Here is a 13,523-nt window from a genome sequence, read left to right on the forward strand (position 1 = left end):
GAGCACTTGTCAGGAGAGCTCTTTGTACTACCAACAGATGTGTGGGAAATGAGAAATGTTTTCTTTGGCAAGAGATCAAGAGTGGCACATAGTGGACTTGCTCTCTTTCTAGATATGCCTGGAGAGCTTTGTCTCATTGCTTAGTGAGAGCACCGGAAGGCCTGGAAGAAGGAAGCAGGGTTGTTTGTCCTGGCCACATGTGAGGAGGCGGGGCCTCCCCCAGGACTTGAGTTCAGGCTGACAAATACAGGGGCTCTTGGGATATTCAAAACCTGGTTTTTGCTTAGCCACACGTCCACAGATCCCTTAATCAATGCATCTTGGTGACTTTGCCCATCTCATAAGGGGGTGGGGTGGAGGAGACAGTTTAATGCAATCCTTGGTGGGAAGGATCAGCATAAAAAGCTTTGTGACTCTAACAGGCCAGGTCTGTATCTGGAGAAGCAGAGGGACAGCAGCATTTTAGGCCACCAGAGGCAGCCTTGCTTTTGTGCTAAGGTCCAACACATCGGAAAACACCCTTGCCAGATTTCAGGGCACAAGATAATCATACAGAAATCAGTGTGTTTCTATACACTGGCAACAAACAACCCAAAATGAAGTCAAGAAAACAATTCCATATTGTTGGAAGAAAGTAAAGACTTAAAAGATACCTCAAAAGGTCACACAAATCCAGAGACAGAAAGTGGATTCATGGCTGCCAGGGGCTGGGAAAGATAGAATGAGGAATGACTGCTAAAGGATATGGGACTTCTTTTGGGGGTGGTTAAAATGTTCTAAAATTAATTGCAGTGACAGTTGCACAACTCTGTGGATACACTAAAACCAACCAATTATACACTAAAATGATATCACAAATGCTGTCAGACCACTTTCAGGTAGGAAACAAAATCAAATCAGAATTCTGAGTAAAACAGAAGGGCCCTCTTCCTGTTGTCGACATGTTGGTGAGCCAAACTGCTTTCCTTGGGCAAAAATAGGATTACAGAAACTCTCACTGCTAGTTAGTAAAAAGGACTGGAGCCTGCCAGGCTTCTAGAGCCTGTGTTAGTGGGGTGGTGTCTCTCCCATAAGAGAGCTGTGGGCCATAAAAACCACACTCGGGAAATCAGACAAAACAGGATGCAGGGGAAGACATGCTGCCAGATGTTCCTTTTTAGAAGGAAAATACTGAATTACATTTCCAAAGCTTAGGGTTATTCAGAAGATGATTGGCAATATAAAACTAAAAAATTGAGATGAAATTCACAATTTAGAAAACTTCTAAAGCTCTTAGAGCTGGCTCTGCAATGCTCACATTGTGGCTACACATTGATGGCGACCACTGAGCCCTGTGCAGAGCCAATGCTAACAGCCACTGACCTGTGGGGCTGACCTATGCTGATCAGTGTGGGCAGCGGGCCCAGAAATTACTGCCAGTGAACATTCACTAACTTGGCATCTGGTGCCAGGCCAACCCTGAAGATGCACAGGAAATCTATGCTGAATGCTACAGTAAATTGATGGACAGATTAGCAAGGTGTACCACACTTCTGAAGGGGCCAAAGCAGGAGGGTGGTGTGCTTACAGGGCAGTCAAACCCTGGAGGCCCCTGCTGCAGCCCCATCTTCACTAAAACAAATATGATCTCTTCTCATGGCCTCCTGCAAGATGGTCAGGGTACAATGAAGAGGCATTGCTTGGAGGCCAGAGCCCCACTACACACAGGTGGCTACACTGGTGTCTTCTTAAGGGCACATGCATCCCCTTCTGTGAGCTCCCTGGCGGGAGAGGACTCCCCTCTGGGGCAGCCTCTTTCCTCTTCCAAATCATGTTTGAAGCAAGCAGGCTCCTTTGAGGGTACATTGTGTCCTGCCTCAGGAAGATCCTGAGTGACTTCTGAGGAAGTAATGTTCACCATCCAGGGAGGCCCAGATTTAACAGGAAAATATATCAGAATTCAACCTGATGTATACCAGGGGTTGGAAAGAATCCAAGAGAAGGCAGCCTGATGAGGGCTGGGGTGTGTAAGGGCAGTGCTGGTGCAGGGGGAGAAGAGTGCTTGACCACATATGGGGGAATGGAGCAATGAGTAAATAAATGTATTGAGGACAGAGGGAGTCAGGTTTCTTAGAAAAGAGAGGTAGATATACAGAGGGGGAGGTTAAGATGAATCCTGTTGGCAATGAATTGGAAGTATCCAGATAGAGATGTAGAAATATATGTAAATGTAAGCATATATATGCGTATAGGTATATGTGTATATGTTCCTAGTTGTGTGTGTGTGTGTGTGTGTGTGTGTGTGTGTGTGTGTTCCCAGCTCTGGGCACTGAGAGGTCCTGAGAGCAATGACAGCCCAAATGGTGGTGAACACACGGAGCACCCAGATCTTGGTTTCTTGAGACCATGCTCCATTAAGAACTATGACTCCTTTGAGAAAAGGGGAAAGATGATGAGCTTGGAACCTCTTATTATGACAGAAAGTAAAGAAAGTGCTTAAAAGAATGACAGGGACTTGGGAAAAGGACACAGGAACCTGGCTTGATGGGGCCCATTGGCCAAATCTGGAACAATTAAAATAACTGATGATCAAAATAAAATCTGAATATTAAAATAAAAACTAATAACAAATTGCAACCCACTGACTAAAACAGGAATCCATAAATCCATATCGACACAAATGACTAAGTAAAGTGGGGAAAAGAAAGCTGCTCCTTATAGTAGAATGCCAATTAATAAATGTTGGGGCAAAAATGGGGCAGAAAATCTCCATGTGGTCATCATCAGAGTAATAATTAATTCAAGCAAGAAAACATTAATGGATGCTAACAAAGGAGGGCAATATGAGAGATTTCCTCATGTCTCTAAGTATCTCTCCACTGAGGCAAACTGGCTAGATCAACCAAAGGACTTGTATACATGCATATAAGCATAACCAATGGACACAGACACCAGGAGGTGAGGGCATGAATGGGAATGGGGTGGGGGGGCAATGAGGGGATAAGGACACATATGTAATACCTTAATCAATAAGGAAAAAAGAAAAGAAAAGAAAAAAAAAGTATCTCTCCAGAAAATAGTAATGACAAAGAAAGAAGAAATAATTTTATAGTGGAGATACCGGGCAGATTCCACCCTAATCAAGTGATCAAAGTCAACCTGGCCTGCACCAGGTAGAGTACACATGGTGTGCCACCACTGGGGTGCACTGGGAGAGCACGGCTGCACTTCTATGGCATTCCAGTCCCAAATACACAACCTGGGTGGAAGCCCCAGGACACATCAGACACCCGCTAATTGAAGGACTTCTCCAAAATAACTGGCCTGTAATCTTCAAGGTCACAAAAGTCAAGGAAAGAATGAGCAACTGTTTCAGATGGAGAGAGAGACATGTGATTAGAATCTGATGTCTTTGCTCTGAAGAACGCATGGAGCCTTCTAGGTAAAGGGATAGAGAGATGCTTTATAAAAATTTTCCGTAAGTTTTAGGTCCCCCCCCCCTCCCCCCGCTCCCCCATTAAGCTAAAAAATAAGACAGGCAAGCATATAAGAGGCTCACTTTGCAGAGCTGATGTGCAAATCTAATATGACTGGCATGCTGCATCAGGTACCAGGGACCAGGGCTGTATCAGAACCTCTGCTAAAGCAGACTAAGCTGTCCCCTTTCGCAGGGCTACCCCACTCTCAATGCTGCTGGATAAAGGTTTTGGGGGCAGAGAGAGGGAGTGAGGCCATCACTCACAGACCTCAGAGGTGATCTTGAGATTCATAATAGAACTCCATGGCATAAAGGGATCAAGATGTGTGTCTTCAGCTACTGATCCCTAGACCAAAACAGACTCGCAAAGACTAACACTACCCCCACACCTCAGAACACAACTTGCTAAACCAGTGCCCCAGGTACGACCAAAGACCTTTAAAAACCAAGTTCCTCTTCAGAAGTGGGAAGGGGGGTCAACTCCAAACAGTTTGCTTTCAGAGTCAGAACAAATTCAACTGTTTGAAATGGTGCCATCAAATCAATCCTCAAAGTTATAAAAACTAGCCTCTTCCCTTGACATCACTCTCATGCCAGAGTATGAGTTATCTTGCAATGCTTTTGAAGTCGGCAATGAATTTATATAAGGCAGGTTTGGTTACAGAATTAGGGTGGTTAAACTTGCTCATTAAATCTTTTATGAGGAGAAACTTTCAGGAATTATTGGAGTTAGTTCTCCTGCAAAAGACCAAAAAAGGCAGGCTCTATGTTCTTCAGAGGGGAGCAAGCTGTTTTCCTTAAAGTTTTAAAGCCGTGATTAAATATATGCATTTATCCGAACACATCTAAGCCATACTAATTAATGTGGGAATTTAATAACCGAAAAGGGGTCTGGGAAATTACATTTCACATTAGTTACCTTTGGGATGGTAGTCAGTGGGAAAGGGGCAGCCTAATTCTTTAAGTCTATTTATTTCTAATCTGCCTTTTTAAAAATTACATAAATGTATTACTTGTGTAAAATTTTGAAAAACAAGTAATACACCTCTTTCTTTTTTTCAAGAAGGATATAAAAATCCTTGTAAACAGGCTTACTTACAGAAACAGAAATAAGGGCTTATGAAGCCTCTCTTACACTGGATTCCAAATGTACAAGCTAAACAGTTGGGAAAACATTTAGAAACTGAACTCTGCTTTCAAACTGTCCATTGCTGTTAAGGTGCTATTTTACAATATTAACTGCTTTTCATCCCAGGAAAACCCCCAGTGACTGGCTGTGAAAGGCAAAGGGATGTGAGGGCTCACCTGGTTCTGAGTCAGAATTGCCTGCAGATGGCTCGCAGAAGGTTGATGGCATAAAAACATTGTTTTTTGATACTGTCAGCAAGGAGGTGCAGGCAGGGGGGGAACAAGAGGAAAAACAGAGTGAGTAGGTGGGGCAGACATGAGGGGTTGATCTCCAAGCCCCACTGTGGTGGAAGAGGTGGGGGTCAGCATAATGAATAAGGCCTTTAGATACTCCACACACTCTACAGCAAGAAGAGGGGAGTCTCCAGCCTAATGGCCTCTGTCTGATGTCTACCAGTTCACTCTGGTCCACTGTGGTCATTTCTCCTGTCCTCATGCCCCTGGCTTTTCCTTGGCACCCTAGGCCCGTGGGGGCAGCCAGGAGGAAATCGGAGCACACCAGATGTACCAAGTCTTACCTGGGGCTGAGCCTCAGCCCCTGCTCCTTGTCACCAGTCCGGGCTCAAAAGTTGGCTGCACTCCCCACCCCCACCTGTTTTGGATCTTACTGGCACTGCTCATCTTTCCTTTTCCTCTGAGGATTGGGAGCCGATTATCTCCCAGTGGTCGGCAAACTGCGGCTCGCGAGCCACATGCGGCTCTTTGGCCCCTTGAGTGTGGCTCTTCCACAAAATACCACGTGCGGGCGCGCACGTACATTGCGATTGAAACTTTGTGGCCCATGCGCAGAAGTCGGTATTTTGTGGAGGAGCCACACTCAAGGGGCCAAAGAGCCACATGTGGCTCGCGAGCCGCAGTTTGCCGACCACTGTCCTAGACCAATGCACTAGAGCAGCAGTTCTCAACCTGCGGGTCGCGACCCCTTTGGGGGTCGAACGACCCTTTCACAGGGGTCGCCTAAATACATCCTGCATATCAGATATTTACATTACTATTCATAACAGTAGCAACATTACAGTTATGAAGTAGCAACGAAAATCATTTTATGGTTGGGGGTCACCACAACATGAGGAACTGTATTAAAGGGTCGCGGCATTAGGAAGGTTGAGAACCACTGCACTAGAGAGAGAAAATGTTTGGTAGTCCTTTGCCCCTTCAGCCTAGTGCACAATTCAAATCACCTCGTCTCTTCTCTGCTACACCTTCCTAATGAGAAAGTGTGGTTCAGCAGTAGACAGTGAACAGAAGGAACACAATCACAGCCAGGAAGTGGATGCTTCCTCATTCCATAGAAACACCTATACAACAAGCGGGCAGAGGCCCTTAAAAAAGGATGTCCACTGCAAACCATCTGGACAGTTCCTTAATGCCTAATGGGCAACTGACAGTGCATCCATTCAGGGGAGGGGGTCTTATGCAGTCATGAAAAAGGACGTGGCAACGTAAAAAAAAAAAAAGTGTTAAGGGAAATAGGTAGGAAATTAAGTGTGTTATAGAGACAACCTTGAGAGGACGCTCACTTTCTGCACCAGCTATTCCTGTAAAGTCTGCATTACTTTTATAAGCAGAAACAAACTTTCCAAGAGTGTCTTTTTTCCCTCCTTAAAGTAATATCTTTAAAGTTTACAGTTGTAAATGTTTTATATGAACTTTGCAAGAATGAACTTCAATTTGGGTAACTAGAGATCCTCTCCCAATACACGCGCATCTCTAAGTCATGGTTACAGAGACCAAGATGGGACAATGCCAGAGTGGACCAAGTCCAGATGAGGTGGGGAGGAGAGGGAGCAGCCCTGTGACAGCACTGACCCTCCAAACTACAGGGGAGTCCCCAGGCTCGAGGAGCCCCCACTAAGTAGCCCCAGTGTCTCTCTCTACCCTTGAACCTACCTCTTTTCTGCACCAGACTTTGCATAAGCTGTGGCTGGTCTTCTGGCTTCTGTGCATGTGCTCAGATCATGCCCAGTCCAGATACCTCTACAGGGGTCCAGTCTGGCCCACCTTTCAAGCCTCCACCAAGCCCTTTCCTCGGGGAGCTCAAGGCAATCCACCACCACAGTGTCTATTGGGACCACTCAGCTCACTATGAACCATGTGTGTGTTCTTCTCAATTGGACCACCAAGGTCTAGGCAGAAGGGTCAGGAGAATCCCCCACTTCCAAGCAGCTTTTGGAAGGTGGACATGTGATTAATGGTCAGAGGCCCCAATAGGGCTCAGATAGTCCCTTTATTTCAGAGGGACGATTTTTCTTGGTGCATCTTTCTTATCAGTCCACTAGGTCACACCCCTCCATAAGTGTCACTGATCCCAGACTGGGGTACCTGGTGCCACACCTCTGGCAAGCTCTAACCTTATCGTGACAGAGACCAAGTCTCAGATTGATTCTAACTGGATCTGGGCAGGAGACAGATGAGTGTGAGATGTTGAAGGGGGAACAGTGGGCTTGTAAACATGAATGCTTTTGTCACTCAATAAAGGTCTGTAGCTGTTACCTGACTGTGAAGGTGGGAATTGGGTTAAAGAGGACGTCCTTTCTCGCTTGACAGGAGGGCAGTAATTTCCATCTTCTCTGTCAGAATCTACAGAAAACAATGAGGAGGAGGAGAAAATCAGGCTCCTTCCATTTTTACAATGAAAGACAGTGAAACGTTTTAGAGGTTTCCTCACCTTCACCACCTTCAGGGCTGGAGCCTCCAGCTGACCTCTGAAACGAGAGCACATGTCAGGGTGGAAGAGAGGGCCAAGCTGCCCTCTCACCTAACAGCTCAGAAGCTCCGTAATGAATGGATCCTGAGACACAGTACTGAGGGCCAACTCCCTTAGCTCAGCCACCAAGTCACAGAGGAACTTTCAATCTCACGCTCAGAACTCCCCCATGAACCTTCTGCAGACCAGGCCACGTGCTAAGGAATCCTCTTAATGATTGACAGCACATTTACAGCACAAGGATCGGTTTCTTTGTTTCTCCACAGGTTACAGCTAACTGGTGTGTCACTCCCAAATTCAAGCATAGTGAAACTTTACCTGGCCAAAACTCATTTTGCCAAGAGCTGAAAAGCGACCCGTTCTCCACTCTGAAGGGCAGCTGGACTGTTTAATTAAAATAAATGGTTGCCTAGCCCTAGCCAGTTTGCCTAAGTGGATAGAGCATCAGCCTGCTGACTGAAGGGTCCTGGGTTCGATTCTGGTCCAGGGCACGAACTTAGGTTGTAGGCTTGATCCCTGGCCCTAGTCAGAGCGTGCTTGGGAGGCAACCAATCGATGTCTCTCTCTCTCTCCCCCTCCCTTCTACTCTCTTTAAAAATCAATGAAAAAATAACCTTTGATTTAGATTAACAATAAAAATAAAAAATAAAAACGGTTGCCTAACACCGGATTGTGGTGGTTTCCATTCCTTGCCCTGGCATATTCCACGGTAAGGAACCTTGTTTCAAGGTAGGCCATTGTTTCCAGAGCAACCTAGAACTTTGATGCCTCGGACCAAAGTCTGCTGCAACGTGCTCAGAATAGAACAATTCATAGACTACAAACCTACTGAACGATCTCTCTCTCTCTCTCTCTCTCTCACACACACACACACACACACACACCCTGAAAGACTCAAACCAAAGAACCTTTCCTTAACAACCTTTAGTTTTAGAATGTGAACAACTAACAATTAAGAGGCCTGAAATGAGTCCCCTCCCAACCCAGGGTAACATATAATCCCTCCTGTATGGCCCTTCTCAGGGATGTATGCTTCTTGAGAACTAAGCAGCAGAAAGCAAATGCGGAAGATTGAACATCACTCCTCCTGAGGTGCTTAAGAAACAGCAGAGGAGCCAGTTTTCTTAGTTTCAGAAAAGCCCCTAAGACTCATGGTTAGCCAAATGACCACCTGCCTGGAGGAGCTGAGGGATGAAATGAGGTGGTGCGTGTGAAAGAGCTTTTCACACGGCAGAGCACGTGTGGAGGCAGTAACTGCACTAAACTAAACTGTAGGCGAGGGAGGATCTGGAGGGACCCTCCTAAAGCTGGGGCAGCTAATTCTTGCTGGTGACCTGACACCCTCCCTGCTTTCCTCCTGAAGCTGGAACCTGACTCTGCACTAGTGAGGACCTCCTAAAGCCTGGGCAACACACTTTCCTCATAAAGGGTCAGAAAGTATTTCCAGCTCTGAGGACCACATGCTGTATATTGTTTTTACAATCTTTTAAAAATGTAAACACCACCTTAGCTTGTGGGCAAGAGTGTGTAGACTGGCCCATCTTGAAGGATGGTGAGAGCTTGGACAGTAAGAAAAGGATTCCAACCTGGACCTTCTCTCCTGTGTGAGTCAATGACTAGGGTTTGAGTCAGAAAAACCAACCTGGGCTTCTTGCTCCAAGTCTGTGTCCTAAGAGCCTTCCTGGAAGTATTTGTGAAGGGAGAGGATGACACTGTCCCCAGGTGTGTCTCAGGGGATTGGGAGCTCACAGGGGACCATCCATCCAAGTGCTAGGGAACACAAACCCTTCTCACAACGGGGCTATTCAATAGTCCTTGGGGCAGCTGTGAACACACCACTGGGCCCAAACAGGGCATGAGTGGAGCGTGAGAGTGCTCAACCCCCCTCTTCAAGGCTTCTAGATCTAGAGAGTTTCTTCCAGCTCTGCCATTGCTTAAATGGGAAACCTTGGGCAAAGAATTATCTCATTTGGAAAACAGGGTGCTGGTGCCTCCCTCACAGGGAAGTGGCACGGGGTCAACTGGATAAATAGGTGGCATTTGCTCAGCCCAACGTGCCAGTCCTTGCTACAGCTCACACCTGGCAGTGGCTTTGCTCTCCCAGCAAGCTCACTTCCACTGGATGTTACACCCTTGGACAGGGCTTGAAAGCTCAGGGACAAGCATGAACAGGTGAGTTGGGATTTGGAATAATGTCCTGAGGGCAGCCAAGAGTTGAAGGGCCAGGTTTGGAGACCCTTGAATGGGGGTTCCTGAGCCCACAGCACTATGATTCAGCAGTGACCGGGGCTGACATCTGATAATAAAGAGCTGTGTTACCGTCCCGTGGCTCTGCAGGAACTGGGACCTGCCACTTCCTGGATTGACTTTTGGGATCTGGAAATGACCACCCTCTCTGGGCTCTGTAGACACTGTCTCCTCATCCACTGATGTCCTCCTTTCCCTCAGGTCTCTAAGTTCCCATGTGAGAACAAACCCCTTGGTCCTTTGGCCTCATTGCTCCGTGTCAGGGTCCCCTGCTAGACTCAAAGTTCCAGGAGGGGACTGGCCCTCGGCACCACACAGCAGGAGCTTCCTCAGCATTTGCTCAGTGAAAGACTAGGGAGAAGCAGTGAAGGCCTGTGTTCCTAAGTTATGCACAGGGCAACAGCCAGCAGCCCAGCCAGTGCTCCTGAAAGTTGTTAGGCCCAAGCTGCCTCAGTTGTTGCAGAGGAGATTCCTCTAGCATCTCAATCTCAACAGGCTTCCATACATAACTTTTCGGTTGCCTGCTGGCCATTTATGTTAGTTTCCACCTTGTGAATCTTCCAGGGCTCATTCTGCTATGGATTTCTAATTTCATTCCACTGTGTTTGGAGAAGACTGTATGGTATCAATCCTTTCAGATTTACTGAGACTGGTTTTGTGGCCTAGCAAGGGGTCTACCCTGGAGAAGGTTCCTCATGACTGAGGGGACAGTGCACTCTGCTGGGTCCATCTGTCTGGATATTCTACTGATAACTGAGAGTGCAGTACTGAGGTTTCCAACTGTTATGACTGAATTGTCAATTTCTTCCTTCAGTTCTGCCAATTTTTGCTGCATGTATTTTGGGGCTCTTTTAATGACACCTAAATTTCTTACCTCTTCCAACGACATAGCAAAGCCTCAGGCATCTGGGTCTCCTTAAGAATTTGAATGTTGCTAGGAGCCCCTCCTCAAACCAGGAGCCTCTGGAGATTTAGCCTCACCTCTCAGGGTCCAGGACTGCTTACCAGGACCCTTGGTCCATCCCATACCACTCCTCCTTGCCGTCATACTCCAACCTGCCTCTCTGCTGTTTTCTGAGTATGTCAGCACTGTCCCGCTTCAATGTTCCTTTGCCATGTGCTACTCCCAAGGCCTGGGTGCTTTTCCTGCAGGTCCACTCACTGTGGCCTCCCTGAGGCCTTTCCCGATCACCTCCAGAATGAACCTACGCTCATGCCTATCTCACTGCCCAGAAAGTGGAGGCAGCTCCCCTTAACCCCACCCTCCAGCCTCTCTTGGGCCTCTACCCTGTTTTGTGTATCACAATCAGAAATGATCTAATGTGTCTGTCTCTAGCCATGATGAGGCCCTACCCTGTCTGTTATCCTCATAGCTCATATGTGCAACACCCAGGACACAGTACACAAAAAACTCTCAAGTATTTGTTGCACAAATGGAGTCCATATCCTCCATTATGGCCCCTTAGGAAACCTGAGAAGAAAAGTTGCCTGGCCAAACAAGATTCAGACACTCCTAGACCCCTGACTCCAGGAAACCCTCAAATTTTTGCCCCAAGTCTTTTGAAGAACCACCCACAGACAGGCGATGGGTCTCTCGGTCCGGAAAAACCTGGAGGCCAAGGCCTGGGAAGGAAAACACAGGAAGACTCCCCGACAAGGAGAACCTTCCAAAAACTGCTGGAACCTCCTGTGGAGTATGAAACACCTGAGAAGCAATGAGGAAACTGACATTGGCAACTCTTCTAAAAAAAAAAAAAAATTAGTGCAAGGAAGCAGGAAGACAGAATGTAAGGTGAAGTCATTTCTGCATGCCTTTGGAAATGCTGACTCTTTTAGAAATCGTTCATAGATGTCCATGTGAAGAGCAACCTGCCCTACACCCTGCTGGAGAAGGGCTGAGCTTGCTGTCTGGAAGGAAAAGGTCTGAGGTGCAGCAACTCCCTCTGCCGCGCCCCCCTTCCCCTCAAGGCCAACGCCAGTTCCACCATTTCCCTTGGATGGTAGCCTGGTGTTCTGGACCTCTTCTGTGTCAGAGCAGCCTGGGGGAAACCCTTCATCCCAATCAAGGGAGTGGCTACTCAGGGGTCAGTAGAAAGCAATGCCTGGGACTCCCAACTCCTTGGACCTCAGAAATCTGCAGCCCAAGTTCAAGGATTACCATTACAGAGACTCATATGAGGAGGACTCTAAAGCAGATTTTCAGGATCTGTGCTTCTTAGGGGGAACAGAAGCAGGGTGTAGAAGCCCCATTTTCTACTCTGCCTCTCCCCACAGTAGAATCCATCTGTGGAAGAGTCAGTACCCATTTGGGACATCATGATGAAAATATACCCAACTAACACTGACATAAGGAGGCTGAAGAGAAAGTAGAACAAAGATAACCCTTCAACTGATTTCTCTGGCTTCAGGACGGTGTGAACGAATGAAGCAGGTTCACAAAAATGGAAAAGCCCTCTTAGATGGCGGAGGGGCTGTGGGCTGGTAAGCACCAGCCTGCAGAAGAATCAAAGGAGCTGCTCACCGTGTGCTTCTGGGTGGCACCGGCAGCCCTCTCCCCTCAGAAGCCACTGGGTCCTCCAGGGAAGCAGTTCATTCTGGGAGGCTTGTAAGACCCTGTCACCAAGTACAAAATCGGGATAATGTCTAACCCAGGATGGGAACATAGGCACGGGAAGCTTCTGATTTTTGTATAAAGGATTAAATTGTAAAAATTATGATCATTAGATTTATTATTACCCTCCTCCAAAAAAAAACATGGCTCTCATGAGGCTGCCTGGTGTGGCCTCGAGGGAAACAAAGGTGCCAGGCCAGGGAAGGGGATGGAGCTGGAGATTGTGTTTCAGAACATGAAAGACATAGGCACACAGGAAGTGTGCAGAAATGAAAAGCACTGCCTTCCTGACCTCCCAGAAAAGACCAGAAAGCAAGACTAAGTCAGACAAGTTCTTTCCAGAAAACACTGGATGCCATTTGGCCTGCCTGGGCCTCAGTGACTCCAGCCTGGACTGACCAGTTAGAAAGTCCAGCTGGCTGTGGGATGAAAAATCAAATAACAGCAGGGCCTACTGCACTGGTCCAGTAGCTCAGTTGGTTGGAGCGTCGTCCCATACACCAAAAGGTTGCAGGCTTGCTTCCCAGTTAGGGCACATACCTAGATTGTGGGTCAGATCCCTAGCCAGACCATGTATGGGAGGCAACAGATTGATGTTTCTCTCTCTCTCTCTCTCTCACACACATCCTTCTCTCTCTCTCAAAAGAAAAAAAAAATCAATAAAAACATATCCTTGGGTGAGGAATTTTTTTAAAAAAAGCAAAGCCTGATCATGTCCTTGTCTTCATATCAACTATGGGCCAATTTTGTGACTGAGGCAACCAGCTCAGAAATTCTTACTAAAAAAGCTCACTGAAACAAGAAAAACAGAAGTGGCCTCCGAAGACATGAAGTAGGGTGGGGATGGAACAAAAGTCAAATCCTGTGCAGGAGCTGGAAGATGAGGGAAGCTGTCCAGCCAGGGGGCTCGTTCCAGACACTTTCTAAGCTTCTTGGTGGGTCTCGTAAACATAGTTTAAGCTCATCAGTGCCTTGGCTTGGAGCTTCAGTCCAGCAGACTTCAGCCAGGATCGGGGCAAGCACGAAGCTGCTCGCTTCTCCTGGATAAGAGAACTGAATCTGAAATGTGGTTTGGGTTTCTTCAAACTGCCTGCTGAGAGCCAGTAAGTCTGATATATAGACTTTTTTCTGGTACTGAGTCTTCCATGGCTAGAGTGCTGATGAGACTGAAAGATGATCAAGGCCCTTTATAACAATTCAGCGAGCCACTATTTGCCATAAAGAGCTCATGCTTTATAGACCCCCAGGGATTGAGGCACAGAGAAGAGACTGAGCATGATGGATGAGACCTGCTGAGTAACCTGTGGGCGGTT

The 13,523-nt window shown here is 47.0% G+C and overlaps 1 protein-coding gene across 10 annotated transcripts in view; it reads right to left on the reverse strand.

The window, feature by feature from the left end:
- RANBP3 (RAN binding protein 3) overlaps positions 1-13,523 on the reverse strand; it is a 62,002-nt gene that overhangs the window by 15,918 nt on the left and 32,561 nt on the right. For 5 of the 10 annotated variants that reach the window (XM_014531899.1, XM_014531897.1, XM_014531898.1 and 2 more), the window contains 3 exons: positions 7,314-7,350; positions 7,139-7,225; positions 4,763-4,834 (listed from right to left, as the gene is read on the reverse strand). In XM_014531899.1, coding sequence (XP_014387385.1) covers positions 4,763-4,834; positions 7,139-7,225; positions 7,314-7,350 — 196 coding nt within the window. The remainder of the gene's footprint in view (positions 1-4,762; positions 4,835-7,138; positions 7,226-7,313; positions 7,351-13,523) is intronic. The other 5 variants (XM_014531901.1, XM_014531900.1, XM_005884395.2 and 2 more) reach the window with 1 other exon arrangement.

Source organism: Myotis brandtii, unplaced genomic scaffold (genome assembly GCF_000412655.1).
Source record: "Myotis brandtii unplaced genomic scaffold, ASM41265v1 scaffold827, whole genome shotgun sequence".
NCBI lineage: Eukaryota > Metazoa > Chordata > Mammalia > Chiroptera > Vespertilionidae > Myotis > Myotis brandtii.